The 26,708-nt window shown below is 37.4% G+C and overlaps 1 protein-coding gene across 1 annotated transcript in view; it reads left to right on the top strand.

Annotated features, from left to right (window-relative positions):
* PKN2 (protein kinase N2) overlaps positions 1-26,185 on the top strand; it is a 31,975-nt gene extending 5,790 nt beyond the window's left edge. The window contains exons 2-21 of the mRNA XM_009273961.2: positions 3,405-3,556; positions 8,191-8,308; positions 9,946-10,091; positions 10,185-10,398; positions 13,031-13,216; positions 13,519-13,628; positions 15,478-15,621; positions 15,760-15,835; positions 16,350-16,524; positions 16,798-16,927; positions 17,384-17,520; positions 17,610-17,685; positions 17,773-17,864; positions 18,937-19,113; positions 19,729-19,791; positions 19,894-19,970; positions 21,366-21,508; positions 22,869-22,976; positions 24,635-24,715; positions 24,796-26,185. Coding sequence (XP_009272236.1) covers positions 3,405-3,556; positions 8,191-8,308; positions 9,946-10,091; positions 10,185-10,398; positions 13,031-13,216; positions 13,519-13,628; positions 15,478-15,621; positions 15,760-15,835; positions 16,350-16,524; positions 16,798-16,927; positions 17,384-17,520; positions 17,610-17,685; positions 17,773-17,864; positions 18,937-19,113; positions 19,729-19,791; positions 19,894-19,970; positions 21,366-21,508; positions 22,869-22,976; positions 24,635-24,715; positions 24,796-24,999 — 2,609 coding nt within the window. The 3' untranslated portion in view covers positions 25,000-26,185. The remainder of the gene's footprint in view (positions 1-3,404; positions 3,557-8,190; positions 8,309-9,945; positions 10,092-10,184; positions 10,399-13,030; positions 13,217-13,518; positions 13,629-15,477; positions 15,622-15,759; positions 15,836-16,349; positions 16,525-16,797; positions 16,928-17,383; positions 17,521-17,609; positions 17,686-17,772; positions 17,865-18,936; positions 19,114-19,728; positions 19,792-19,893; positions 19,971-21,365; positions 21,509-22,868; positions 22,977-24,634; positions 24,716-24,795) is intronic.
* The last annotated feature ends 523 nt before the right edge of the window (positions 26,186-26,708 follow it).

The raw sequence follows: 26,708 nt of genomic DNA, 5'->3' as shown, positions 1-26,708 counted from the left end.
TGATATGAGTACTTGACTCTTGTTTAACTTTAAGCATATACATAAATCCCATTGATTGCAATTATCTGGATGAATTTATTACTTATTTGTATTATGAAGCTGACTAAATGTCTCCAGATGAGATTTGAGCCCCTCTGTATAGTGCTTTATACAAATAGATCAGAGATAACTAGACATACCGAAGTGATTACAACCTCGGTAGACATTACAGAGGGGGAAACAGCTAATACAGATGTAGCTTGTAGTGCTGCTGCTAAGATTGTCAACGCTTTCCATAATAGGACCAGTTTGTCTGGCTGATTTAAAACTTTAATCTGAATTCTTCTGTAAGTAGCTGCCTCAGGCTGCTTACTGAATTTTAATGGGGTCGGGGGGGGGGGGGGGGAGAAGGAGTCACTTGGAAACCATTTCTGAAAAGCTGTTGGTAAATGGGGTTTTTTTCCTTTAAAAAAAAAAAATCTTTGTTAAGAAACCATATTGTTCCATGTTTGGGAGTTTAGTGAGCAGCTATTATGCCTGAAGGCAAAAAATTATTTCTTCCTAGCAATTAGTCCATACTGCAGAAAAGTTTCCTTTGCTGCTGGTTACTAACAAAGCATATACTAGAACCATTTAAACTAAATGGTAGAGGGTAGTTCAGGTCCACAAGTTAGACCAACTCTTGAGATGACCCAGGCAAGTGATGTGATTACACCTTCACAGTGCAGACACACAAAGGGAGATAATAACAGCTGCCTGGGCAACCTGAACTGTGGTATCTAATTAGTCCTTGACTTGCAACTTGAGTGTTGTTTTAATGCAAAGGAAGACTGATTGTGTGCATCTTTAAAAGCTGTGAAAACAGACTTCAGGAGCCCCACAGTCTCACCAGGGATCATCAGAGGGCTGGGATCTTTAAGTGGTAGAGGCCTGCCTCATAAACCTAAAGTTGGTAAATACTCATTTGTACGATTAATCTACTTTACAAGGAGACTTGACACTGTGACTTTCAAGTTTCACGTTTGTTCTAATTTTGAATAGATTATTAGGTGAGGATTAGTTGAATGTGAAGACATAAGTGAGAGGAAAGCATGTTGTTAATCTTTGTTTTATTAATAACAGATGTAAGGTAAAGCTGTTCAAGTGCAGTTTCACAGAGAAATCAAGCCAAAACATTGAGGAGAGGATGAATGATAAAACAGATGAGGAATAACACTTTTTTTTTAAACATCTGGTATTTTATGTACTACTTTTAAGTAGTGAGGATGCAGTAAGAGTCTTGAAGTGGCTTGAAGTGAAGAGTGAACTAGCAGCAGAGGAAATTAAAACTTCTCCTTACATGAAATCTGTATGTAGCCTCAGCAAAAATTGCAATTTAGGAGGAAATTACACAGCAAACTTGAAAGTAAAATGTATTAAATGTTCAAAACTAGTTATCAGAAGCTTCTACAGAAGAAATATGAAATGGCAGATAAGACATCTTCTCCCCATGACACCTCATAATTAATAATTTGTAAGTTACTAGTGCATGCCTGTGTTTTATAATAAGTGAGGATTTCGGGAACTTGATCCATCATCCTAGTTTTAATTCAAGGAAAATTAATTAAAATTGGGGAAAAAAGACTATACTGTTGTGGTCGGGTAAATATTATCTTCCAGGAGACCAACTAATGTCACTTGCTCATAGAGAAGGTATTCTCTCAGTTGTTAGGGTAGAAGAAGTCAACAACAAAACAACATTATTACAGTGGACATAATTTATCCTCTTTTACAAAAAGTTTGAAAGAGAAGCCATTGGGACTGTTAGGGAAGATAGTTAGCTAAAAGGACAGTCGTGTTGGAAATAGTTAAGTACTAGGAAATAGTCCGGTGGCCACTTACTTTCAGTTTGCTAACAGTTCATGTTGCAGAAGCTGAAATATGAACCAGTGATTAATTGACTTTTCTGGAGGAGGATGGAAAAGTTAAGGAGTTTGACTATATAATTTGATTGATAAAAATAACTTGCATTCCATTAAATTAATCCAGCAAGATGGAGATCTAAACACAGTAATATTGTCAAACGAAAAAACTTTATCCTTCCCACGGATCACAATTGTTCAATAACCTGTCCAAGGAAAATTAATAAAAATTGGGGAAAAAAGACTATACTGTTGTGGTCGGGTAAATATTATCTTCCAGGAGACCATAATGTCACTTGCATGCCTGTGTTTTATAATAAGTGAGGATTTCGGGAACTTGATCCATCATCCTAGTTTTAATTCAAGGAAAATTAATTAAAATTGGGGAAAAAAGACTATACTGTTGTGGTCGGGTAAATATTATCTTCCAGGAGACCAACTAATGTCACTTGCTCATAGAGAAGGTATTCTCTCAGTTGTTAGGGTAGAAGAAGTCAACAACAAAACAACATTATTACAGTGGACATAATTTATCCTCTTTTACAAAAAGTTTGAAAGAGAAGCCATTGGGACTGTTAGGGAAGATAGTTAGCTAAAAGGACAGTCGTGTTGGAAATAGTTAAGTACTAGGAAATAGTCCGGTGGCCACTTACTTTCAGTTTGCTAACAGTTCATGTTGCAGAAGCTGAAATATGAACCAGTGATTAATTGACTTTTCTGGAGGAGGATGGAAAAGTTAAGGAGTTTGACTATATAATTTGATTGATAAAAATAACTTGCATTCCATTAAATTAATCCAGCAAGATGGAGATCTAAACACAGTAATATTGTCAAACGAAAAAACTTTATCCTTCCCACGGATCACAATTGTTCAATAACCTGTCTGCCTATATATCCAATTATCCCAGGATTCTGCTATGATTCCAGAGCAAAAATTGTTCAGCTTTGTGACTAAGGAAGAGGCTCTTTTTATCTATTCTTAATTTTGACATAAACCGTGTCTGCAGTGTTCACACTAGAATCGATGAGGATCTACTTAATATCTGTATTTAGACCATGCTCATTAGTATTGAATATTATTGTCCAAGTTTTGTTTTTAAAACACTTAGATTTAAAATCAAGAGTGTAAGAAAGCTTAATGGAAAACTGCATTTTTAATTGACTCAAGACATTCCAGAAGAAATAAATCTCATTTGAAACGAAAATAGACCTAGCTGCAAACCTGCCTATTTTGCCACTCCCGGAGGTGATTCATGTGAATTAGGACATGTGTAGGAGTCACTAGGCTTTCGTGAGGCTTTTCCTGTTAAGGCGCATTTGCAGTGCTGTTGCAAAGTAGCTCTGGACAGGAGGGTCAGTCTTAATACTTACGTATGACGTTCCAGCTTTGTTTAATCTATAACTTAATAGAATAGAAAAGTTTAGATTGTTTTTTGGGGTGGGAGTTCAGGTTTTGGGTTTTGTGGGGTTTGGGTTTTTTCTTTTTTTTTTCTGCACACGTTACATCTTACATTTAATTCACAGATTGTCCTAGGACTCCTGATACTCCGAATAGCGATCCTCGTTTTTCTACTAACAACAGATTGATGGCCTTAAAGAAGCAATTGGATATAGAACTGAAGGTAAAACAGGGAGCAGAAAATATGATACAAATGTACTCCAATGGCTCTTCAAAGGTAAGGCTTTGGAATGCTTAAAGAACAAAATGATTGTGGATTTTCGTATTTCTGTGGCGTGAATGTACAATGTATAAACAGTATGCAGTTTCAGTGGTTTTAGTTTGGGGTATATTTTTGTTAAGTAGTTATGTCAAATCTGCTACAAATTTCTATACCATTTTTTGTTGTGGTTTGATACCCACCCAAGTGATTGTCTTATCAATTTGTCCACATGCAGTTCAACCTAAATAACAAATCCGGCTTACTAAATTTAGTACATCTAGTAATCTTTGATCATGTGTGATTCACTTAGCAACAAAGCTCGGTATGACACTGACTGGTATCTGATGCTTTGCCTAGCTCCACTAAAAAAAAAAAATCCATTAGTTTAAAGTTGTAATGTGCATGATAACTACACAAAAGGCGGCATTGCCAAGTATGCTTCTAAAATGGTCATCTAGTTGTAGTTGGCAGTAAAAAGATTTGTACCAAATATTTGTTTTAATAAGATGTGTATAGTATTCTGATAGAGTTGTTATAATCTGCATTAGTACACACGCACATAAAATACACATAAAGATACTTTTTTTTACAGAAGTGTGGTATTCTAGAGGTAGCATCTGATAGCGTCAAACAAATTAAAAACAAAGCCACACTTAATTCTAGATCTGAATTTTAAACACATGCTCACTTGCACTTACTTTCTCTTGATAGCATCAGAAGTTCTCCAAGGAGGTGGGGGGGAAGCGTTTGCTAACCCCTAAATGGGTTTCATGTATTACATGATCCTAACTATGTAATAAAATTCATCATACTCTAAGAATCCCTTAACTCAGCTGAAAGACCAGCCAAAACTTTTAAATGAAAAAAAAAAACCACCAAACAAAACCACCAAAACCCCAAACCCAAAATCCAACCAAACCCCCCCCCATATTTTATGAGTATAAGGGAGTCATAGTTCTCAAATAAGAAAAAAGGGAGGGGGAGGGGGGAATCCTCTGCTCACCTGCCCCTTCACCCTTCATTAGTTACTCATTACCTGTTCTTTCCATTTACTTTTACTAAATCATGAAGGAGATGAATTTCCAAACTAAGGGGAAACACAAGCATAGATCTAACAAATAGTATGTAGTAGCTTGGTTAGATGTTTCTGTGTACAGACAACAGTAAATAAAATTGAAACGTTTTAAGTTCTTAACTGACTGAGCCGACACCTAGCTAGGTCAGTGAACTTCTGAAAAAGAAGTGTTTGACTTGAAGAGTAGACATCTGTGAATTGTGTTGCTACCCCTTATAATTGATACTAACCAAAAAGTCCTGGAAAGGAATTTAATGTTTCTGAGTGAATTTCTGCTAGGGGCTGGTGGAGAGGCAGATTACTTTGCATCTGCCTACTGCATGACTTTCTTATACCTCGAAAAAATTACAACGAATGCTGCTCACCCCCAGAAAAATGAGTTTAGGCTAGATGGAATGTAGGTGCCATCAAGCCCATTCTGTCCCAGCAGCACTTCTGTTGAACCTGCTGGTACTTTGGTAGCCTTATCTGAAAGTGACCTATAACCTACTACCCTGGGGCAGATGGAAGAAATATCTGGAGTGCACCTTATGACTAAGGGCCTGGGAATGCTGTCCATGCACTACAGTGCCACAGCTCCTGGAAACCCTGGAGTCTACATCCTCTGGGGCCATGTACTTAACATCAGGTACACTTAAAAATAATAAGCAGCTGACCCAAATGGATCAAAAGACATACACGAATTATATTCCTAATAAACCCTCAGTAAGTAACCTTATAACAGCCTGAAAAAACTTAACTAAACACTCAGGCTATAATATTAGACATTGTTAGCAGGCTTTGATCAGACTAGGTAGAAAGGATAAATTCTGGCTTGCTTTATGATTGAGGCATGTAATTAAAATTGATGATTGAGTCTTGTATTTGCAATTGGTAAATACTTAAATCAGCCTACCAGATTGGGTGTATATAGTAACTGGGCTGGGGAGAGCAAGCTGGAAAACACAAAAGCATTGCCAGCTGCTTCAACAAACAGGATGGAAATGGTACGTATTCATTCTCTCATGTTCTTAATACTCAGTAGTGAGTTAATTTGGCAGGTTTAAACTGTAGGCTTGAGTATGGTGATTACATTTTAAAAAGCAGAGCTTAAAACAACTCAAGTGTCTGGATGAGGTGGGCAAAAGGCGCAGAAAATTCCCAGTTTGAATCCAGCCCCGGTAATCCAGTAGTTCTTTAAAAAGTAGTCGCAGGACCCTCTTTAAAACATATTAAACTCTTTTGTGACCTTTATTCAAGTGTACTATATGATCTAATTTCAAATTTACTGTATTATTTTCAGACCTAAATTTAATGGAAGGAGGTCATAATTTGTTTCTTAAAAATGAAAAAGCAATCTGTTAATAGTAATAAATAGTAACCCATCATCTCATGGGAGGGTTTTCCTTTTGTACTTACTCGCTTCAGTAACATTCAGCTCAACCTATTCAGACTTAAGTGTTTCTGAGATATTGATTATCTTTCCTTGGACTTGTTTGGATTCTCTGAGATCCCACGACAGCTTTGCAGATCAGTTTTACAGGCACTGTCAGTTCTTCTATACTCAGGAGATGCCTTGAAATACTTTGTATTCAGCCTCCAACACTAAAAGAGCTGCTGAGTAGAACACATTCATTTTGATTCTGAAGATGGGATTTTCTGTCTCTTGAAAACATAAGGATATCTCTATAATCCTGAATTACCTCCATTCTACGCATTGAAGGGCTGATACTGCCCCTGAGCAAGCAAATCCATTGCAGTAAGAGGATATGAGGGACAATCAAGAGCAGCAAGATCAAAAAAAACCATAAAAGTGACGATACAGACAAAGAAACACTTACAGCATATTTATACATCAGAATGATGCATGGATAAGGTTTAATACAGGATTCTAGAGTTGCTTATAATCTGTTACTTAGATCCTATCCTCTGCTGTAGACGGTGGTTATTTCAAAAGTTGATGTTTGTATTTGAGAAGGCATTTATTTAAGAAATTCAGTGTACTCATTAAATAATTGGATAGCTAACATGGAATCTTAAAATATGAACTAGTGGCATCTCTCTGAAATGTTGATTAAAACTAAAACTTAAAACCAAGAGTTCTGAGACTCTGGTATGCAGAGGGGGCACAATTTCTCCCCATGCAGCCAAAGCCTTTTTATGTGTATGTCTTGGTGTATCTACCCTGCGGAACATAGGGCAGCATTAAAATATCTGAGTAATGCATTAGGCGCAAGGTCATAAGGAGCTCTATGAAGGTAAATTTCTCTCTTCTCAGCATACTGATTTTTCTCACAGTATACTTCATGGTGCCAGTATTTCTAGCTCTGGGTATCTGTGCTACACTGCAGTTCTTTGTCTTGGTTGTGGTAAGGGGAAGAATTTAATTTCTTTAACTTCTTAAATAATTGATAACTTCATTATAAAATTAAAAATATAAGTATAAACCATGTCCATGGGAAAGTAACTTATTAATGAGGTTATAGAGCGGCTACAAAATGAGTTAACCAAAATACCCTTTGGGCTATAACAAGTGTGATACTCATCTACACTGACTACTATTAATTACTGTGATTGATTGGTACCTCACAGACAGGACAAATAGACTGCCTTAAATTTTCTTATACCCCTTTTTTTGTTCTTACTGCAAGTCAGATCACCTTTAAGTTATCTGGTAATTCCCAGAACATATAGAGAGAGCCATGCAGCAGCCATAGAAGCACATGCACAGTTCCACATCCAAGAACCATTTGATAATCCATTGTAAGTCAGATCTCCAGTAGCTGGAGGGCAAAAAATGGTATACCTGAGAAATGTGTGGATGGCTGGCTGCGCTCCTGACAATGAAATCGTATTTTCAGTTAGTCTGAAAGTTCATCTTCAGAAATGTTCTCTTCTAAGCTGCTTCTTGTGGTACTGCTTTTGAAAACAAAAATTGCTTATCTTAGTTTCTTTAGATGAAAAGTACTGTACTTTAAGTTGCTGATGAAATAGCTAATGAAGTAACCCTCGTATATTATGTATTTATTAATGCAAAAAAATCTTCAGCTTTGATTTGTTCAGAAAAACATACTGCAGACTTATTTGTAATGTGCTATGTAAGCTACCTTCATATTTCTAATTTCAAGATTGAAAATCAGCTCGAGTGAATTAGTACAATGATCTTTATATGGATTTTGTCTAGCGTATTTGTCTATTAGAAGAGTTCTCATCGTACTCACAGTAAATCTGAGTCATTCCATGTAGGGTGGAGGTATTTTGCACTTAATATTTGTCCTTTCTTTAGTATCAGCTTACAAAACATTAATCTTCACATGCAATGTTGCTAGATCATGCCTCCTTTATTCAGCTTTAAACAGATACAGTTTCCATGAGAGTGGCTTATAGTCTTTAAACAACCAGAATATGCCTCTGTCCTAAATTAATTTCCACTAATATCCTAATGTGGTTTGTTGAATTGGTCTGCTATACTGAATGAACTACATAGATTTAGTTCTTGTTCCTAAAGCACGTGGGTTTTGAAGCTTTCAATGTGTTTTGTTCCATGAAGAGTTTACCATTTTAACTTTGTTTGTTTGTTTGTTTGTTTTAATAGGATCGAAAACTTCTTGCCACAGCTCAGCAGATGCTCCAGGACAGCAAGACAAAAATAGAAGTTATAAGGATGCAGATTCTTCAGGCAGTCCAGACTAATGAATTGGCTTTTGATAATGGTGATGGAGTAGAAAGGAATTATGAATCATTACTGTCAGAATGCCATGTAGATATGTACCCGTATGCACACAGTTACCATAAATTTCTAGTAGGAATGTTGGACAAAGCTTGCATGAACCAGAAATAATCGGAGACTAGGCATACCATAGTGTGTGTTAGGATGCCAAATACATCTGACTTGAAGCAAAATACCTTAAGCTTAATGAAGAGAAATACAATCTCTCATCGTCATCCTTTTTATACCTTATGCAGTCCATTTCTGCTTTGTGGTCTTCCCCCTCCCTTCATGCATGCTTTCTTTTGCCTTAACAATAACTAGTAATTTTCTTTAAAGCATATAATCTTTCCACTATCCTAAAAGAAAAAAAAAAACAAATCCGACATAGGTACAAAGCCTGCTTATCATACTTGAATAGATCGACCTTATTATTACTAATGGGAGCACAGATGGAGGCAAATTTTTGCTGTCTTTATGGGTATTTAGGCTAGATTGAGTAGTAAACAACTATTTTAAAAACAACAAAAAAATCAGTGGTTTTAAAATGACCTGACTTGAAATACTCACGCTGCATTTAAAAAGTAGTTTTAAACTTGCATTTCTTTGGAAATCTTTAAATTTAAAAAAAAAAAAAAAAATTACCCCTGAGCTATCATAGCATGAATGTACTATAAAATTGTGGGCATATCGGTACATCTCTAAGTCTTGAACTTTATTCGTATGCATTTCTGAGTATTGAAGTTTTATGACGATGCTCGTAATCAGGGCCTGGATATATCCTAGATAATGAAAAACTTGCGTGTGTTTTGTTTTGTTTTGCAGGGTGTGTGTGGGGGTGGTTTTCTTTGTTTGTTTTACACTTATGACACTTCTGGCTTTTTTTAACACACCATCTTAGCACATGTATTATGTATATCATTTGTTCAAAAGAAACAGAAAGGTATTCAAGCTAGAAAGGGCTTTCAAAGGCCTTTTTGTGTTCCTACTACTGTTAGAGTTTTAAACAGAAAGGAATATATCCAGGAAACTTTCTCATTCTGTTTAGGAAATCTAAACACTAAGAAGTGGACATTAGAATGGTTAACCCAATCCATTTGGGGAAGGCAGTGTATGGGACCTCTTACATTCTCTGTGCTGGCAGAAGCCAGATTCCCTGGGATTTTGTGTGGAGCAGGAGAATTATCAGAAACTGATCAGGGATCTACTTAGCTACAGAGTAGTTTGAAAGATAACTCCTCAGAGTGTGGTTCAGAAATGTGGAAGTCTCAAAATCTCCTTCTTGCCAGCTGAATGATGTTTGGGAGATTTGGCTTTTGTCCCTTAACTCCCCTGAAGACATGTTCTTCTTCTCGCATCCTCTAGCAATTATAGCTCTTCAAGGAGTAGGACCTGTTAATTGGATCGAGGCCCTGATCAGTTATTTCTTCCTTCAAATGCAGATGCTTAAAATTTCACTGTTGCTTTTATGACATACTTCAAGTTTTTCTTTGGACTACCAAATCTGCATCTCACTCTTTTTTTCTTTTTTTCTTTTTTTTCTCCCCTCTCCTCTGTTTATATGGGGGAGGGATTAATATTAAAGAAATTAAACATGGGTATTGTCTTCAGTGAAGATTGATTGTTTATATCTCTTTGCAGCAAAACCTGTGATAAGCCCTCTTGAACTCCGAATGGAAGAATTACGGCATCATTTTAGGATAGAGTATGCTGTAGCAGAAGGTGCAAAAAATGTGATGAAATTACTTGGATCTGGGAAAGTTACCGACAGAAAGGCACTTTCAGAAGTAATTTACGTCATTACAATTTCTGATACTTTATTTTAAATGTTCTTTCAAGAAAAAATCTGAAATATTTCAATTTTTTTTTATTTTAAAAAGGCGCAAGCAAGATTTAATGAATCAAGCCAGAAGTTGGACCTCTTGAAGTATTCACTGGAACAGAGATTGAATGAACTTCCTAAAAACCATCCCAAAAGCAGTATTATTATAGAGGAGCTTTCATTGGTCTCCTCACCCACATTAAGTCCTCGTCAAAGTGTAATATCTACTCAAAACCAGTATAGTTCACTGTCCAAACCAGCAGCTTTAACAGGTATGATTTATGGAGCGCATTTTATTTTATTAAATGGTTTAAAACAAGTCTTTAATACTGACTTCATTTCTTTCTGGACATACTTCATCTTTGTTGTTCTCCTAGACAAAGGCATTTAGAATTTCCAAGTGCCTGTGTGCCAAAAAAATGCAGATAAGTTTCTCTGATTTATTTGTTGACCTTTTTATAATCCTATTGGAAAAAGTGAAGTTCTGGCCTTAAGTTAGGTCATTATAGAATGATATTACTAGCGTTTACCTAACGCCTTTCATCTTTGGATTATCAGGCACTTTAAAAGGTGGGTAAGTATCATTATCCCCATTTTACAGATGGGGGAACTGAGGTGCAGAAGGGTTAAGTGACTTGCCCTGGTCATACAACAAGTCAGTGGCAGAGCTGGAGGGTAGGCACCCAGATTTTCTCCCAGTCCCTATTTTTCCCACTGGACCACACTGACTTCCTAGAAGGTGAGATGTATGCTACCAAAATATGCATTATATTTCTAAACCAAAGAGGGAGATCCTAACAAACGTGTGGAACTATTGAAGCCTCTATTTATTGGTGTGAATTGTTTTCCTTGCGATTAAACATGGAGTGGTTTTTTTTTTTTTTTTTTTAGAGACTTGGCCTACTGTGAGGGAACAGTTACATTTATATATAAATATAAGACTGTAAGACTTAGGAACTTCTCATAGTTTGGGTTCACCTGGAATTGTCCTTCATTGGAAGTAAACTCTTTCAAGAGATGAGCTGTACTTTAACAAAGCTCTTAAACATTTGCCTCCCAGTGTTCTTAAAGAAAAGCAAATACTTTTGACTACTTTGGGGTATGTTGCTTTACTAAATTTATTTAATAAATGGTCGTATAAGAATTACTAGTACAGATAGGTTTGGTTTTCTGTTTTGTTTCCTAAAACATTTTACATGTAACTATTAAACCATCTATTAACAGAGTAAGTTTATTAAAAAAAAACAATCTGTAGTTCAAATGTTACTCTAGTTATACATGTATAACTGAAACCAGAATTTAGTTTTGAAGTACCGTGGGGTTCTATTTTAAAACAAAAAGAGGAACTCTTCTGCTGAGCTGCAATAAGAATAATAAAATGGAGCGAGTCTAGTTGTCTTCCATTTTGGTTCAGTAAGACATGTAGCAAAGGGTAAAAAGCATCAGGACTTCAGCTGAGAGCCATTGTAAAGTTGCAGACTTTTAGTGAGGGGAACTTTTTTTCATCATATGGAATCTCAAGTGGCCAGTGACCATGGGCAGGAAGCATCGTGCCTTGGTTTTAAAACAGCTTTTTTTTTTTTTTTTTTATTCTTTTCCTGTAATACATAATCATGGGTCAGATATATTATAGTGACAAATAATTCCTCTTTAAACATGATTTACTGATACATACGAACAGTTTCTAATAGGAATTATCAAAACAGAGCTACATGCTTGTGAAGTTCTTAATAGTTTCACTTTCATATTGGCTACATAAAGAGCTTTTGTATTGAACTGGATTTAAATGAACGGTGTCTTTGTGTTTTGCCTCTAACACTGTGAAAAGAAGATCAGTCCTACTGTCATACTTTTTAAAGTGCATCAACAGAACTTTCTGATACGCATCCAGTCCTTATACAAGATTATAGCCTTTCTGATTTTTTTTTGGGGGGGGGGGTTGTTTGGTTTTTCCTAAACAGAGTTAGGGAATTAAGTATTCTTTTACCTTTTAACCTGTTTTGGGGGCCAATAGCATCTCTTTGTCTTTGTAGCCTAATGCTTAGCTGTCACTAACGGCTGTTAGTTCCCTCCAGGATGGGATTTCTTCAGCCTGGTTTCTTGGTGTCTGTTCTGTGGGCTATAATGTTGCCAGACCGTTTTTAGGTCAAGTCTGACTTAAGTTTCTGTTACAAAAGAGTACTTTTAAGTTTCACAGATAAGTACATTTGCTGTCAAAAGAACACTGCATTTAGGAGCTGCATTTCTAGCTGACAGTATGATTATGAACTGGCTAATTTCACCACTTCTAGTAGTTAATTTTGTTAGTGTCGGTGGTGTCACAGTTTTACAGATGCTATCTTGTACAGGATGAGGCAAGTCCTACCGTTCTTGTAACCATCTGTGGTATTCAGATGTTTCTGTGCTGCTGGAGGAAACTCTTTTAAATTAGAACAGCAGCCTCTATACCTCATTTGGTTAAAGATGTAGAAGATTTTGAAGAGTAGCTTCTTGTATGAGTTTTATAAATCCAAATTCAGTCAAGTTGGAACAATTCAATGATTTTAAATTATGTACTAACTCAAATTTGTCTTTAGCATGCAGCAGGCAAACGTGACTTCTGAATGTATCTTAAACAAATTTGTAGTCTCAATAGTCAATGTGTTTATTTTAATTACCGAAACAATGTGTTACTTTGGTGAACTGTTGCTCCTTCCAGAAGGTTGAGTGCCACATATTTGACTTTTAATGCTTATTTTCAGTACATTTGTCTGTCTTAGATCTGTCTTTTGATTTCATCTGATATTTCTGTTACACTCTGCGAGGGTCAGAATGTGAGCTATTGCCATAAATCAATCATTAGTCATTCACTTTGCTTACTTAAGAACAGAAATCTTTGAAAAATCATTGTCTGTCTTGTTCTAGGTACCCTGGAAGTTAGGCTAATGGGCTGCCAAGATATTTTGGAAAACGTCCCTGGTCGATCAAAAGCCACATCAATTACGCTACCTGGTTGGAGTCCAAATGAAGCCAGATCATCTTTCATGAGCAGAACCAGTAAAAGTAAAAGTGGGAGTAGTAGAAACCTTCTGAAAACTGATGACTTGTCCAGTTCAGTATACTCTTACTTCTCTTATTTTTATGCATATCTTTTATTTACATTTTAATGTGCATGCCATGTTCTGTAACTTAAAATCTACATTGATTTGAAGCTTTAAACGTCTTTGTTTCTTCATCTGTCAAGTTGTTTTTAAAAAAAAAAAAAAGAAATCCAAAACACAACCACACTATTATGCCCATAAAAACCAATTAAATATGAGATTACATTTTTAAGAGAAACTTACTGAAGATTTTTTTTGTTCATGGAAAATCTTCTTAAAGATTTAAGCTGAGTTTGTGTACTTTACTTACAGATGAAGTCTGTGCTGTACTGAAGCTGGATAACACTGTGGTTGGTCAAACTAGCTGGAAACCTATTTCCAATCAGTCATGGGATCAGAAATTTACACTGGAACTAGACAGGGTAAAAATGTGGTCTTACTTCATTGACAGCTATAGTCGATTCTTTAGATTAATTTCATGTTGCTTTATTTTTTTTCTTCCTGTTGTTGTGATCATGTTCAAATTTCATATGTGCAAGTGTTCCCATCCTTAACAGAATGAGCTCCCTGGGGGTAAGCTGTTACACTGGGCTGGCATTCTAGAAATTTTACCTTTTCTGGCCTACAAACTGACATAACACTTTTATCCAAGATCTAACACTTAGCATCTTTTTACCCTGTGATAGACGGTGCTTAAGTTTTTATTAGGACCAACTTCTCATTATTTATCAATAAATTCTAATATCAGATATAGTTTGGATATTTTGGTAAAGCTATGTCATAGAATTTTTACAGTGCTTCTGTAAAAGTGTTCTCATGTGAAGCTGATCAATTCTTCAGGAATAATAAATAAATTCACTAACGGTTCTTTCCTAGAACTTCAAATGTTACTTGGAGGACGCAAGTATCGAAATGATACTTGATGTTTCTTTCCTCACACCTTTTGAAGAGAATTTATGTTATATAGGTTTAATCAAGCATTTGTTTTTTAGATACCTGATAGTAAGTATTTTATGGTACAAGGATTTTTTTTTTCCCATCAGTTTTTAAAATAGACTGAAAATTAAACTATATTTGAAGAGCCTATATGTCATCTCCAGTATATATTTAAAACAAATGAGAAAACAAAAAAAAAAAGCCACCTTCCTGTTTTTGCTCTCTCCCCGCCGAGCCCCACCCCTCCGAGCCCCAAACCAGATTCTTTCCATCTAGGAAGGAAGCAGTTTTAGACCTACAGGTAGAGAAATTCAGGTTCCGGTTAGGAGCAGTGCAGAACAAAACTAGCAGCTGTGGCGTCCTGAAGCCTTGATTACTCTCAGATTAAGACTAGAACTAGTCAAAGTTCAGTAGCTGCTCCTACCAGCCTAGTATGTGTCATGTTCGCTATTTAAGACCTCAATATTAGATGCTTTTTGGTGCCAGAAAAGGACCTTGCTTCTGCTGGGCATGACCACGCATCCTTCTGTATTTGAAATGCACATTCCAAACCCCATCATTTTCTTATCTGTTGCTGCTTTTGTTTCTTTTAAAACCTACAGCTGTCATATAAAGACAGTAAATTGATGCATTGTGATGGAATTAAACTATGCTGAAAGAACTCAGTAACATACAATGCTGCTGCTATATTGTATTGCAGGAATCTTCACACTTTGTAACAAGCTTTTGTAACAGGCATATAGGACACCTTAAGAATATATAAATCCCACCAGCAAGATACAGCAGTAGTTCTTGTTAGTTTAAAGTTTTTGGCCCCTCTTTGCGACCATGTTACAAAAACTTTATGTATTTCTAGAGATACTGTATAAAGTCTTGCATCATGATGGGTATGCAGGTACTAAAATGTCACCACGCAGCCGTGAAATGCAATTGATACTTGTTATAACATGGAAAACTAGTAAAGTTGAGGTTTCTAAACACAGGTAAAAATTTGTTGTCAGAGCTTGAGCTAAAATATCTTGAACTAGCACTGTTGTTAGACTGACTCAAAAAGTCCGGTGACTGTTTGTGACTCTCTCCTTCTACTCTACTCTTGGGGGAATTCTACACTTACACTTCTATTTGGACCCTGGCGATCACATCTGAACTGAAGTGAAATGCTACGATCATCCCAGTGAGAGCTTGCCCAGTATGGCTAGTTAGCCCTGGCACTCTTTTAAAGTAACAGCTCTGCATCTTGATCCTTGAGCTGCTAGATCTTATGATTGTACAGAGGTGACTCTTGCAGAACGATTACTAGTAAGTAATTTCCTGTGTATATGTTTCCTGTCGTAGTCACGTGAATTAGAAATCTCAGTTTATTGGCGTGACTGGAGATCTTTGTGTGCAGTAAAGTTTCTGAGGTTGGAAGATTTCCTGGATAACCAACGGCATGGCATGTGTCTCTATCTTGAGCCCCAGGGCACTCTGTTTGCAGAGGTAAGAAGGTTTCTTTGAAGCACTTGAGCATACTTGCAAGTATTATGTTGCAGAATAGTTTAAGAAGTTTTTCTTAAACTTTTAAGAATGCATTTTGTTCTGAAACTTGAATTATAACACACATTGTTTGAACTGCAGGTTACGTTTTTTAATCCAGTTATTGAAAGAAGACCAAAACTCCAGAGGCAGAAGAAAATTTTTTCAAAACAGCAAGGTGATTGTTTAATATGAACATGTAAAGCTTAAAAATTGTACATATCTGTGATATATCTTTTTTTATACAGACACCTAACATTTGCCTGTGAATAAAGCTGTTGATAATGAAGGATTTGGCATTGCATTTAGAAGTGTTTTGTTTTAGAATTCCTTATTATGCATTAGCATTTAATAGTGAATAATTAGGAATTGCTAAGGAATATGACAAATTCAGTTTGTTCTTCAGAAACTATAAACTGAAATATGATTTCAGACACCTAACATTTGCCTGTGAATAAAGCTGTTGATAATGAAGGATTTGGCATTGCATTTAGAAGTGTTTTGTTTTAGAATTCCTTATTATGCATTAGCATTTAATAGTGAATAATTAGGAATTGCTAAGGAATATGACAAATTCAGTTTGTTCTTCAGAAACTATAAACTGATTAATATGATTTTTTTTTAATTATAGCTTTTGGTAATAAGTAAGGAAATTACTTGCACTCTATTTTCTTTTTTCACAATATCCACAGGCAAAACATTTCTCAGAGCTCCTCAAATGAATATTAATATTGCCACTTGGGGAAGGCTGGTAAGAAGAGCTATTCCTACAGTAAATCACTCTGGCACCTTCAGCCCTCAAGCACCAGTGCCTGCCAGCGGGCCAGTGGTTGATGCACACATTCCTGAACTAACGCTGCCAGCCAGGTGGGTGATATCTACAATTTTCAAGTACTTTGAAGAGCAAGAGTAACAATGAGATGCTTATGCCCTACTGTACGTAATGTACGTCAAATCTGTTTATTCTGCAAGACTGCAGACCCTTCAGTGTTTTAATTTTGGACACCCATTTTATAGACAGATCTACACACACAAGATTTGTTTTAGGAGAAATCTACATAATGTGCAGTTTTAAGTTGGTTTTCATACTATTAAAACAGTCTCTGTTATACACTGAGGAGTTATTTATTTTCTTGCCAGTGACTCTCCTGTTGCCAAATTGGACTTTGAACTTGAGCCTGAGCCTCCACCTGCTCCACCCCGTGCATCTTCCCTTGGGGAAATATGTGAATCTTCCTCTGAGATAAAGGCTCCTGATGTGCCATCTCAGGCAAGTAACTTTAAGAATTTCATGCTATACAGTTTAACAAGGTTGTAATATTGGCATCTTTATGATGGATTTCTCCCCTTATGTTTCAGCATACGCTCACTTAACTTACACGTATAGAATTGTCTCAACAGAATGTTCCCATTACTCTTGGTGGCAAACTGTTTCCATGGTTGGTGTGTTTAACTCTCCATGTCATTGGTTCCACCACAGAAAAAACAAAAGCCCAAAATCATTAGAGTATTCAGGAAAAAATGGTTTTATTAACAAAGAGCAGAACGACTAGAGCGATAGGTCTCATCAGTCTGTGAAAAGCTTGCTTGTTTGTATCATCTTAAAGTATACCATTTTAGCTTAGATAATTCTTGTGTTAAGAATTTCACATGCTTATAGTGAAATTTCTGCATTAATTTGCCTTTGCAATCAGTCTTAAATTTTCAGACTTCTTTTTCCTCGCAGGATGAAGTAACAACTTTTGATTTTGAAAATGGCAGAAATAGCATTGTCCCAAAACTCCAGCCTGAAATAATCCGTGAGCCTGATGCTCCCCATTCAGACATAAAATACACCAACACCCGAGAGCCTGAAGATAGAAGGTAAAAATGCAGTGGTTTTGCTGTTGATCTGAATAATATTTCTTAAAGTTAACAAACTAGAAGATTTTTGACTTTTTTTATTTACATAGATCACAACAAAGATTTCAATTCAGTCTGAAGGATTTCAGATGTTGTGCTGTACTGGGCAGAGGACATTTTGGAAAGGTAAATGTCAAAAGGCTATATCGAATGTCAAGGCTATATCAAAAACTAAATATAGCTCTTAAATTAATTGCTTATCTTCTGGTTTAGGTGCTGTTGGCAGAGTACAAAAACACAAACGAGATGTTTGCTATTAAAGCCTTAAAGAAAGGAGATATTGTCGCTCGTGATGAAGTAGACAGGTCAGTTTGTAACGTATGGATACATGGATTCCATAAATCGTGTTTTTCTTTCTGCATGCAACACAACTGTAAGCTCTACCAAACAGTAGTTAAATTCAGTGAAAGAGCAAAACAAGTTGTCATCTCCCTGCTTAGTTGGCTGCTGCAGACGTCTGTTCTTTCTTCTGGGGCAAGGAGGGAGCAGTGTAGCCCAGGCATACTGATTCGTTTTAGTGCCCTCTTACCACACCTGTACTACAGATCTGACTTAAACCCGATCCTGTTTTTCATTTAGGTTCTCTTGCAATTATTTATTCCGATTACTTGTTCTATAGACTTCCATCACATTTCAGGAGGACGGTGACTATGTTTTCTTTACTGGCAGAAACATCTATGATGGTATTCCTCAACCTGTGACATACTGTCATACTTTCTCCATCGCATTTTCCCTTAAGCCCTCTGTATACTCCACTGTTGGTTGGTTGTTTTTTAATCTTTTTGCCCCAAACCTCAGATTTTTCTTTGCTTGGAAGTGAAGTGGCGGTTACAAAACTGCCTAGTTTTAGTGCAAGAAGGTGCTTTTATAACTGTTTAATAGTGACTGTATTCATTTGACTTGCAGGAAGAAAGATAACTTGTATTAAGAATAAGCTACAAATTAACCAATTGGCTTAAGGAGAGAGAATCTGGAATTACTATAGATAGATGTCTATAATATTGTTACTGTTTTTCCACTTTATGTATTGTATACAATTAAAATAAAAATGGATTGGAGCTAATGCCACATGATATCGATGCATACTTAACGCAAGTCTGAGTATTTGGAAGGAAAATTGGCAGCGTACAATTTGCATGGGCTGCTAGGTTTCCTTTTTTGTTTGTGAAAGCTAAATGTAACTTCGTGGAAATTCTGGCATCAACGTAATGTGTGTGCAAGTATTAAAACCTCTCTCTTGAAACAAAAAAAGTTCTTACCTTATCCTGAGGAATAGAGGAAAAAAACATAAGGTATAAATTACCAATAGTTTCTGAGAGCTGAAAAATTGTGGTTCAGGATTCAGCCTTAAATTTTTACTGATTTTTCTGTTTGCAGCTTGATGTGTGAAAAGCGAATATTTGAAACTGTGAATAGTGTAAGACATCCCTTCTTGGTGAACCTTTTTGCTTGTTTCCAAACCAAAGATCACGTTTGCTTTGTAATGGAATATGCTGCTGGTGGGGATCTGATGATGCACATTCATACTGATGTCTTCTCTGAACCAAGAGCAGTGTGAGTATCCATCCCTTTTTGTGCTGCTAAGTGAAGGTCTTTTGTTCGGTGGATAAAAACTAAGTTCTTTATCACTACATGCCTCTACATTATGTCGTTTCAGTAAATACTGTTTAAGTTTTCTAAAAGGGTCAGAGATTCTAACTGGTTTTGTTAGAAAAAGACACATGCAGGTTTAACGTGCCTGAATCTACACTGAATTCAAAAATGATATACAAATATTTAATGTTTATGATACTTTTTTTTTTTTAAAAGATTACATAAAAAAAGCTAAATGAAGAGTTAAAACAGCAGACAGGGCTAAAAAAGGAAAGAATAAGCCCAATTAGAAATCCTTCAATGCCATGGCAGTGGACACTACAGAAAACTTATCCTCCAGGCCAAGCAAACATACTACAGCTTGAAAGCTGCAAGTTTAAGCATTTTTGCCATCTGGCTTTAAAACTCTGACCTTGTATAAAACGAATCTGTACCCAAAAAAACAATCGGTAATCTTCAGAGCATGGTTAATTTAAAAAAAAAAAAAAAAAAAAAAAAAAAAAAAATCAATAATAATGGACTTCACATTCTGAAAAGCAAGACTAAAATCCATTGAAATTTTAACTTTTTCAACAGATTCTATGCTGCATGTGTGGTTCTTGGACTTCAGTATTTACATGAACACAAAATAGTATATAGGTAAGTAGTCCTTGACCCATTTCCAACAGATGAGTTTCAGCTGTTCTGAATAGTGCTGAAGAACCATCAGTGATGCAATTTTGTCCTCAAATGTTCATTTAGAGATTTGAAGTTGGATAACTTACTGCTGGACACAGAAGGCTTTGTGAAAATTGCTGACTTCGGTCTTTGCAAAGAAGGTAATGGCCCTTAAGTTTTCTTTCTAGGGGAATTTCATAGTCCGTCTTACTCTTGACTGTTCCTTGAGACTTTTGGACTGCCAAATGTGTATAGTGTATACTTACCCTGTATCATCTGAAGGAAAAAAATACATCTCTGATTGTACAACTGTGGAGATAGGAGGAAGTTCCTTAGTAGGGAAATATCAGGAGCATCTGAGCGTAGCCCTATTTTTTTTTTTTTTCAGTTGTGAGCATCACCTGTTCTGATTCTTACTTCATCGTATCTCTGTTTATTAATAAGGCATACTGCTGCATTTTACAAGTTAGCAGAAAAAGCATTAGGTGTTTTTCCTCGTAAACATGTTGACGCTGTACAATGAAATCAAGGACCATTATAATCCATACCTCAACTCTTACTTTTTACAAATTCATTCTCTAATTTTTTAATTCTGAAATAGTCACAACTCTAAGTATATGGAAATGACATGCAAAGTATACTAAAATAGAGAAATTTATCCCAAAAGGGAAGCCTAGATGCTAGAAAGTTACTTTCAAGCATCCCACTACTGGCAGCTACCTTTCAAATACGACATAAAATAGAGGTAGTAACTGGAATTGCAGTGTCTTTCTCAAACCCCATTGGGGGGGAAGATCTGGAAAGGTCTGTTTCCTTCTCCAGTTTGTATAGCCTGTCCTTCATATCTTTTTCCTTTTAGGTAGCCTAAGAGGGAATTTAGTAAATTCGGTAGGTGTTCAAACATCACTGTTGTCTTTAATATCCTAGGGCAAGTCCTGTGACTTGAGCTACAAAAAAGTTCCGTAAATGACAAAAGGAAACGAGGACAAGGAAAGCTCTTTGGTTTACTGACCACTACAATAAATGGTTTTCTTGAGCTTTCTGCAGCACCTCCACTTGTAGCGTCACATCAGTCCTTGCGGTGCTGATGTCCCAAACTGTGCCCCTCCTGCAAATATACAGGGCTTGTTTCACTACACTCCCATGTTTTACTTTACTATATGTAGTTTTGCCACTACGGAAGCATCCATAGTAGGCATGTTTGACGAAACTAGCGTACCACATTTTCTTCTACCAGCTAGTAGAAATACAGCATAAGATCGTTTGTATCTTTCCAAGCAAAGATAACTGGGTGACAGAGGTGTAACTGGAAGCTTAATTTGGCTCATTGCATATAGTTAGGGATAGAAAAACTTAAAACTGATGCACACGTGGAACGAGGGCGTGGGAGGGAAGAGTGGGGGAGCGTTTTACCTCATTGGCCTGAGCCTTCAGGACAGGCCCTGGAACTACAGTATCGGCTGAAGTTGCTCTAGAGAGAGGTTTTACTTGCTGGAGGAACAGGTTGTAGAGTGGCAGAAAATACTGCTTGCTTTTCATTAACTGTAACTTTTCAGGAATGGGATTTGGAGACAGAACAAGCACATTCTGTGGCACACCGGAATTTCTTGCTCCAGAGGTGCTGACAGAAACTTCCTATACAAGAGCTGTAGACTGGTGGGGTCTTGGTGTACTTATCTATGAGATGCTAGTGGGTGAGGTAAGTTCTAGTAAGATACAATGGAGTCATAAAACTAACATACCTTAAAAAGGTTACACAGCTGAAGATACCAGCCTGTCAACATTTACTATGCCCTACCCGTCACAGTTGTATCAATACTTGTACATACAGTATGTATAGGCATACCTCGTTTTACAGTGAGCATCTTAATGTGTTTCATCAAGAAAAAGAAGTATTAAATACTGAGCGGCTACTTACCTGATACGAGCTGCTGTAATGCTATAGAAGTTGATGAGTCATGTCATGAGCTTGAATTATCAGCAACTGTGGAAGTGAATGAGTTGTAGCTGGTCCAAGACTTAATCTCTAGGTTTTTGTTTTGGTTTGCTTTTAATTACGTCATTCTGCCTTAAATCAAATTACAGTAATGGCACATTAATATCAATGTCTCCTAAGCAAGAACGGAGCACATCTGGTTTTGGGGAGCTCAGTTTCCAGCACACACCTGTTACCGTCAAATTTGGATGTGTACAGCTATAGCAGTCTTCTGCTTTCAAATGCTTTGGGGGAGAAAATAAACTCCTTAACTCCTGGAGCTTGAATGGAAGCGAACTTTAATGCATAAAACTGGATAGCAGTGAAAGATTGTGCCAAACGCAGTGCTGTTTACCATTTGAATTACGCATGCGCTAAAACAGAATGCCCCAGTTCCATGTAAATGAGCTGGCATAAATAAATTACTATTTGAATAGTTATTTACCGTTGCGTATATTGCTTTACCTTCTGGTCCGTTTTGGTTTAGTATCTCCCAGGTAGCACAGTGATGGCTTACATGCTAAAAACGGGAGAAAAACTATAGATTTGCTCATCATTTTGTTCTTTTTCAAAAAAGATGATCGTTCAACTTCCTTTTGCTTCCTTTCAGGTAAAAAAGTACAAAAAGCTTGTAGAATGTCGCCTACATCTGTCAGGCCACTTCAAAATAGTTTGAAAACCCTTGAGCTGTGACATGCTAACGATATTATGAAAACAAATTAGTCTTGACCACTTTACTTGTGAATGGCAGCTGTTCCAAAGAGGAGCCTTTCCACATTCTACGTACTTTCCACATTCCCCGTCTATCTTGTGTCAGAGTTCAAAGAAGATTCCAGTTTTAGGTGTTTCTACTTCTAAAAGCGCATTTTTAAAGCATAGTCCTTCAGTAAGAATTAAGGGATAACACCAACTTGCCTTACTTTTCTACTCTTCCTTATGGAAAACTACCGTATCTGTTTCTGGGAAAAGGAAGACTTCATTTCAGGGTGTCTAATTCCAAACTGTCAGCTGAATATACGTTGTTTTCAATTGTAAGTGATTTTTAAGCCTGTTTAATAGTAGTTTTTTATTACTTTCCTTATAGTCTCCCTTCCCTGGAGATGATGAAGAAGAGGTGTTTGACAGTATTGTAAATGATGAAGTAAGATATCCACGATTTCTGTCTACAGAAGCCATCTCTATAATGAGACGGGTAAGAATGTAACAATAATATTACCGTGTTCCCCTCTTATCCTGTTTCCAACATTAAGGAAACTAATTACTTTTGTGAGGAACAAAATACCTTAAGAACCTACGCTTGGTATTCTTTTCTACAGTTAAATTTCAGACTTGCTTCATTTATGCTGTGCCACGCTGCCTATCACCTTACGTGAAAATTGTCAGTGCCGTTCCACTTTATTCAGGAGCAAGTTTTTCTTTTTAAAATGTAAAACACTAGAGGCTCTATTTTCTCCCTGAACTAAGTTTCCTACTTGTATCTAACTAGAGAAGTTCAGCTCTCTTTTCCTAGCAGAACATTGCTGCGTTGACCTATTTGGTAGATTAACATTGTCACATGAATATTTTAATTCAAAGACTTCTAAATCTTTTTGGTTCCATTCCAACTGGGGCAGGGAACACCGTACGCATGGCATCTGCAGTCCCATTCTTGGCAAAGAACAGCTGATTTTGTTTATGATTGTTATTAGTGCTATTCCTTAATGTAATGCCTCTACTTACCTAAAGAAGATGCTTGAACCTGTCTAAGGTAGAAGCTTATCAATCACAGTTGATAAAAGGCGTCTACTGGCGGCGATTCAAAGCCTTCAGAAGCAGCCTCTCAACTTCAAATGTCTGACACTGAATAGCAGTCTAGCATCCAATTCAGCAACGTGCTGCAGCATGTAAGTTAAAGCGTGTCACAGTAACTACTGTGACATAAGTGTTTAAGCTATAGAATATTTATGCTATTACTTAAAGTGATTGCTTACTCCCAGGGAGAGAGTGTTTGTCTAGAGAACGAAGGAAGAAGAATACAGTTTTCAGGCAGTACCCGGGGAGGGTATTTTTACGGTGAAAATTACCACGCCGATATCCACAGGGGACTGCTGCGCTGCACCCAGAATACGTGTACCGTGAACTTTGTGCTTGCAGTTCACTAGTTGTAGCTGTACGTGCACTGTTCCCATCTGAGGAATTCTTACGGAATACAGTAGACGTTATTTTTTGATGGTTGCATCATAAATGTATCAACCCACCCTGACGCTGGGCACTCTGCCTGGAACAGGGGTCAGCTCGCAGCAGCGTGATTCACAAGTGGGAGCATCGGACTTCTGGTGTTAACTAGAAAAGCCTTTTATTTGGCTGGGTGTGTAAAGCAGCATTCCACCCCCTCTTGGTAAATCGACCGCTGTGAAATAGCTGGGCACAGGAGACAGCAGAGTAGTCTCTTCTGAGCCAAGCAAGAAATACTAGCTTATGTAAACTCTGTATCCTCTCCAGCAGAAAGCACGCTTTTCAATACCTCTCTGCTGAACGCTAGCCCCACGAATCACCTCGGGTACCAAGACTCGGTACCGCAGATCTGCAGCGGGACAGATCAGTCTGCTCTGTTCATAGCCAGGCTGCTGGTGGAATTGCGCCAACAAACAGGTTCAGGCATCTGTAAAAGAGCACTGCTGTCTCTAGCTATAGACATCTAAATTTTGTCTTTCCCTTTTGCTGAGGACCAAGAATTTTCTGTAGGTGAGGCAGTATGAACTTCACTGTCCCTCTAATCTAGGTGTTGGCTCTTACACAGTAGCACTCACCCTCCCTAGTTCCTCCCCCTACCCCTGAATTTTTGCACTGAAATCTCACATGTTTTGTCAGCTGCTACGAAGAAATCCAGAGCGGCGTCTTGGAGCTGGAGAGAAAGATGCCGAGGATGTGAAAAAGCATCACTTCTTCAGGGTGAGTACAAACTACTACTATTTCTAAGGACACTAAGGAGTAGAGACAGGAAACTAAACATCAGTTGGTTTCTTTTACAGCTAATAGATTGGAGTGCTTTACTGGCCAAGAAAGTGAAGCCTCCTTTTGTACCCACCATTAGAGGTCGAGAAGATGTTAGTAATTTTGATGACGAATTTACCTCTGAAGCACCTATCCTCACTCCACCTCGGGAACCAAGGATACTTTCAGAAGAAGAGCAGGAAATGTTCAGAGATTTTGATTACATTGCTGATTGGTGTTAACTTCTAGACACTGTGAAACCCCAGCTGACTGGCTCACAAGAATGCCTCTCTCAGAAGAATACCGACCCTTCAATTGCTCTCTGTGCCACCTGTAGCTTCTGGTTTTTTTTAAATCACATGAAGACCCTTTTAAGTACTGTTTTAACGCTCTTGTGAAGAGTGGCCTCTTTGTATATTGTTTTTTTTATCTGAGCACTGGAAAGCAGGTCTATGGAGTTCTTAAGCTGAGTCGGTGAACCCAGGCTGTATTAAGCTTCCCGCACACGGGCACACGTGGATCTGTACTGTTTCTCTCACTCTCCTACAGCAGATAACATCCCTTTTTAAAGTATCTGCCTTAAGTGGGAAAAGCAGACTTTGAGCTAGGCGATCGCTTATCCCTACTCAGCCACATTGACACAGAAGTTTGGGATACTGATGACACTCTCACAGAACGTGATTCTAGCTGGAGAAGGCAAATGGTTTCAGTTAAATATTATCTTGTGCAGTCTATAAAACTACACATTTCTATGTACACCTTCATCTTGTGTTCTTAAAAGAACGGTATTGAGATTGAACAGATACGCCTTGTTTTGTAAATTTTCTATGGTATTTATTAGGAAAAATGTTAAATGCCTTGCCTTTGAGATAACAACGGTGTAAGTGCTTCCATTACAGAGAAAAATCCAGAAAGTTTACCAAAGCCACTTGCCAAACAGTTTTGCCTTCAAGCTTTTTAAGCATGGCTTAAAACCCTGGTCGATGCGAAGAGGGTAACAAGGACATTGCTCAGTCTAACCGCAGAGCGAAGCATGTGCATTTCCCAAGCCCATCCACTTCTGTACTCAAATTCATGCTTTTCCTGCTCACCGAGTGGACAGATAAGTTAACCCGGTCTGTAGCTAACCACCTAGATCATCCTCTGTCTGCTGTACAATATCATATCACTTTTAGAAAACATAAGGATTTTCAATGTATACATGCTGTGAACATGTATATTTGGAAGTTGTAATGTATTCTTATGCCCGGGCAAGTAATTTAATTATACCACTTCATTCATTTTGCACAGTGGCCGAGTGAACAACATAGAACTCTGAGTGAAAAAAAATATTTGTATACATATAGGCCACTGAACTCCAGAACTTAGATTGGCAGTTACTGAGGGTAAAAGCAATATGTTGTAACGGAATGTATAAATATTTTTGATAAAAACAGTGTATATTTTATAAACCCCTTAACACTAAAAGCTGTACCTCAAAAGTTGAAAAATAATTTAGACCAGACACTGTGCATACTTGTAAACCAAGACCCATTTTTGGCATCTGGGGTTCTGGGGGCAAACATTAATTCTTGGAAAATAAATTTCCCACGTGGTCCTTAGCTCTGGCGCCATCCAGAGCTGATTGCACGTGCAATCTCACAGGTTCATCCTAGCCAGGAGTTTGCTGTTCATGGGCTAAGACAGTGAGAATCGGCACTCGAATTCAGAACTTGTAATTTTATTCCTTCAAAGAAGAAATGCAAACCACCTGAGTGCGCAACGCCAGGGCAGTTGTGTGAAGTCATGATGCTGGACAGACCTGCAGGGTCAGGCAGGGGAGAGGCTTAGGGAGGGGGGGAAAAAAAATGGTTACTAGGTCTAAATCAGGCATCCCCCCGCAGGAAGAAGGAAGGCATCTTTACCAGCTCTACGAATCATGTTTGGCGGAGTGAGTCAACTTTTCAGCATT

This window comes from Aptenodytes forsteri, unplaced genomic scaffold (assembly GCF_000699145.1).
Source record: "Aptenodytes forsteri isolate BGI_AS27 unplaced genomic scaffold, ASM69914v1 Scaffold59, whole genome shotgun sequence".
Taxonomy (NCBI): domain Eukaryota; kingdom Metazoa; phylum Chordata; class Aves; order Sphenisciformes; family Spheniscidae; genus Aptenodytes; species Aptenodytes forsteri.
Note: the sequence above shows the minus strand (reverse complement) of the source record. Positions and strands in the feature narration are given on the sequence as shown.